The 3,621-nt window shown below is 51.9% G+C and overlaps 1 protein-coding gene across 1 annotated transcript in view; it reads right to left on the bottom strand.

The window, feature by feature from the left end:
* CSMD2 (CUB and Sushi multiple domains 2) overlaps nt 1–3,621 on the bottom strand; it is a 304,492-nt gene that overhangs the window by 7,860 nt on the left and 293,011 nt on the right. Inside the window, 2 exon segments of the mRNA XM_017736114.1 lie at nt 1,895–1,960; nt 3,188–3,367. Of these exon segments, the coding sequence (XP_017591603.1) occupies nt 1,895–1,960; nt 3,188–3,367 (246 nt within the window).

Below are 3,621 nucleotides of genomic sequence, written 5' to 3' on the forward strand. Positions count from 1 at the left end.
TATCAGAGTATCCTGTTGTAATTTCATGAAGATCTGGGGGGTGGAGTGTTCAACTCGTAAGCAAAAGCACCTGCACCGAGATAGGCAGATGCTGATGCAGCTGTAATTTCATGAGAACTTTGAACAGGCAGAGATGGACCAGATGAGGACTTTTGCTCCAAATGGGAAAGGAGAAAATCTCAGTTCCTAGAGATGCTCCCAGAGATAGTCCTAACGATGAAGATGAGGAGGACCCTTTGCTCCCAGGGAAGGAGAAGGGCCTCTGTTCTTAGAGATGAAATGCTCCCAGAGATGGGTGAAGAGAACTTTTGTTTCTGAACAGCTCAACCTTAAAACTGTACCCCAAAAACCTTCAAGAGTGGACCCTCAAAAGCAGTTGCGGGAAAAGCTGCAAGTCAGGGGAAAGGACCCACACGCAGGCAGAGAGACTCCTCTTCCTAAATGGACTGAACAATATTTGGAAGTGGGTGGCTGTCTCGTTGTGATAATGTTTTCATAGCATGAGCATTGTCAGTGAGAGAAGGGAGGAAGGTGGGGGGAGGAGGAGAGTTCTGAAGGTGGTATAGTTTTTTTTCCTCTTCTTTTAGGTCTGTTAATAAACTTCTTTATATTCTTTCAAGTTTGGTGCCTGCTCTGCATTTCTCCTAATTCTTATCTCACAGAAGGTAAACAGTAATGAGTATTTTGGACCAAACCACTACAATGCAGAAAACTGAGAGTGTTTCTGTTTTCCAGGGGGAAAAAAAAAACCAGAGCAGGATTCCCGTCTTTCCTCAAATTCACCGGGAATAACTGAATGATTTGAACCATCTCAAATCCCACCCGCTCTGTGCCGTCCCCACGGGGGACAAAGCCAAAAGTGGTGACTTTAATTTGGTTGTGGTGATAAAAAACCACAAGGAAGGTTTTAAAAACAAAGCGATGCACGAAAGAATTTATTAGGAAAAGCTAATTTCAAATAGAAAAGGTCAAATTTACAAGATCCTGGAGGGGCTGGAATGCTCTAGGGAGGGCAGTGGGTGTTGATGTCCAGCTCCTGTGAGGATCCTGTGTGTTTTCCAGGGAATAAGATGGGGCATGTGGCAGCTTTCAGCTGTGCCAAGGATTTCAGGAGGGTGGATTTGGTGAGGTCCAGGGGTAGCAGGTAAAACACAGAATTGTAAAGAAATATGAAGATTTTTAGTTATAGGCTAGCTGTGTTGAAATTAGTTAGGATAGGAGTGAGTTTGGGCCTGGCTAGAGTTAATTGGAATAGTTAGTTAAGAAGAGCTGGTCCTGAAAGGAGTTTTCAAGATGTGTGTAATTGATTACTGAATTAATTGATAGCCTGTCAAGTTGATGTTTGCTCAGCTGTGCTTAGAATGGGAAATAGAAACATTGATAAGTTGGTCTAAGGAACAAGGACAATTACCAATTTCCTCCCTCTGTGAGAACCGATCCAAAAGTCACGCTGGAGGAAATCTGGAGGTCACTGAAGTGATTTAGGATTGTTAAAAGCTCAGGAGGGTGAAAAGGCCAAAATGAGGGAGAGGAATATTACTTCCTCCATCTGGGACCACGGCTCCAATTCGAGACCACCGACTCCACTCAGAGCACACACTACAGCTGCTTAGTGACATTTAAGCTCATTTCCATACGAAGCGGAGAACGGGAGGTGTTGATGTTATGAATATGCATTTGTGTTTTGGATATTCATAATATTTGCAGATAAAAAGCTTTGTGTTTGCTTGGATCGGGGCCCTGCGTCTCAGGGAATGATCCCTGATAACCATGCACTTCTAACTCTAAGCTGTCAGAGAGTCTTTGTCCGTCTCAGTTGGATGTCAATATTAGATCCTTATCCATATTTTGGTAAATCACAGGGATGAGTCCCTGGGGATGAGACCTCCCCTACCTGAGACCTTGGCGAGCGGCGGCTCCCGCGCGGTGCCCACGGGCCTCCCGCTGGGACGGACATCGGCTGCAGGAGGGGGGAAAGCACAGCTGGTGAATGTTGTGGGGCCTGACACTGTCAATCCCGGAATTCCTGAGGCTGGAAAAACCCTCCAAGGTCACAGAGTCCAAGCTCTGCTCAATCCCCACCTTGTCCCCAGCCCAGGGCACTGAGCGCCATGTCCAGGCCTTCCCTGGGAATTCCAAAGCTCCCTGGGCAGTTCCAAGGCCTGACCACCCTTTCCAGGAAGAAAATTTCCCTCAAATCCAACCCCAACTCCCCTGGCCCAGCCTGAGGCCGTTCCCTCTCCTCCTGTCCCTGTTCCCTGCCAGCAGATCCCGACCCCCCCGGCTGCCCCCTCCTGTCAGGGACTTGTGCAGAGCCACAAGGTCCCCCCTGAGCCTCCTTTGCTCCAGCCTGAGCCCCTTTCCTCAGGAATTCTCCAGCCCCTTCCCAGCTCTGTTCCCTCCCCTGGCCACGCTCCAGCCCCTCCGTGTCCTTCCCAAACTGAGGAGCCCAGAACTGGACACAGCCCTTGAGGTGTCCCTCACCAGCGCCCAGCACAGGGGACAATCCCTCCCCTGCTCCTGCTGGCCCATCCCTGACCCAGGCCAGGTGCCATCGGCCACGTGGGCACACCGGGTCCAGCTGCTGTCCACTGGCACCCCCACGTCCCTCTCTGCCTTTCAGCCACTCTGTCCCCAGCCTGTCCTGCTCCAATCCCAAGTGTCCAGGGTGACCACGTCCAGGAGAGCCACAAGGCTCCATTTCCATGGATCAGGACACATTCCCCATCCAAGGCTTTGTGGCAGGTAAAATCTGGGGGAGATAAACAATTTTTGTCCTGTGCAGGTGCTTCTAGACTGAAAATTGCCCCCAGAAGATCCCCAGGTGACTCTTTAAGGAAAGACTGGAGGTGGCACTTGGGTGCTGGGTCACAGGCTGGACTTGGTGACCTCAAAGGCCTTTTCCGAGCTAATTCTGGGATTCTGCTGGGGAGACCAACGGTGGGGACCTTCCCACCAACTGGAAATCAGGCTGCGCCACCCCACAACTTTTAAGGGAAAACAGTCAAGGCTGAAAGTGCCTCCCTCCTTGCTTGGAGTTCTGACCCCAGAACTGAGTCTCAGGTTTATCTGCACATTCAAAACCACCTTTGGAGGACCTCAAGGCCGAGGATCTCTACAACCTGAAACCCTGGGGAGGGTCTCAGGACCCAGCTGGCCCCTGCTGGGCTGCCCAGCCCCTCCTCACCCAGGCAGATGGGGGGCTTCCCTGTCCAGCTGCCGTCGGCTTTGCAGGTGCGGTGCTCGGAGCCCCCGGTGAGGTAGAAGCCGCTCTGGCAGGAGTAGATCAAGGTGTAGCCCAGCGAGGGCAGGTCCAGGGCACCCACGTTGGCATGGGACGGGGTCTCGGGCTGCTTGCAGTGGTGGGCTGGAAGGGACAAGGGAGAAGAGGTGAGAGAAACCACCCAGGAGGACACAGGGACAGCAAAAAGTGACACGGTGACATCAACGGGGGACAGAAACCTCCTGCAAGAGCTTCACGCCACCGCTCGCAGAGCCAAGCCTGGGTCTGTCCCAGCTGGAGGAGTGAAGGAGGAGCTCCCCGTGCTGGGTTTGTCTTTCTGGCTAAAGCTTCACTCGGCTCCAGCTCGATGAGCTGAAAATCAGGGGCTCTGCCAGCCC

The sequence above is a fragment of the Corvus brachyrhynchos genome, unplaced genomic scaffold (genome assembly GCF_000691975.1).
Source record: "Corvus brachyrhynchos isolate BGI_N302 unplaced genomic scaffold, ASM69197v1 scaffold65, whole genome shotgun sequence".
In the NCBI taxonomy this organism is placed as follows: domain Eukaryota; kingdom Metazoa; phylum Chordata; class Aves; order Passeriformes; family Corvidae; genus Corvus; species Corvus brachyrhynchos.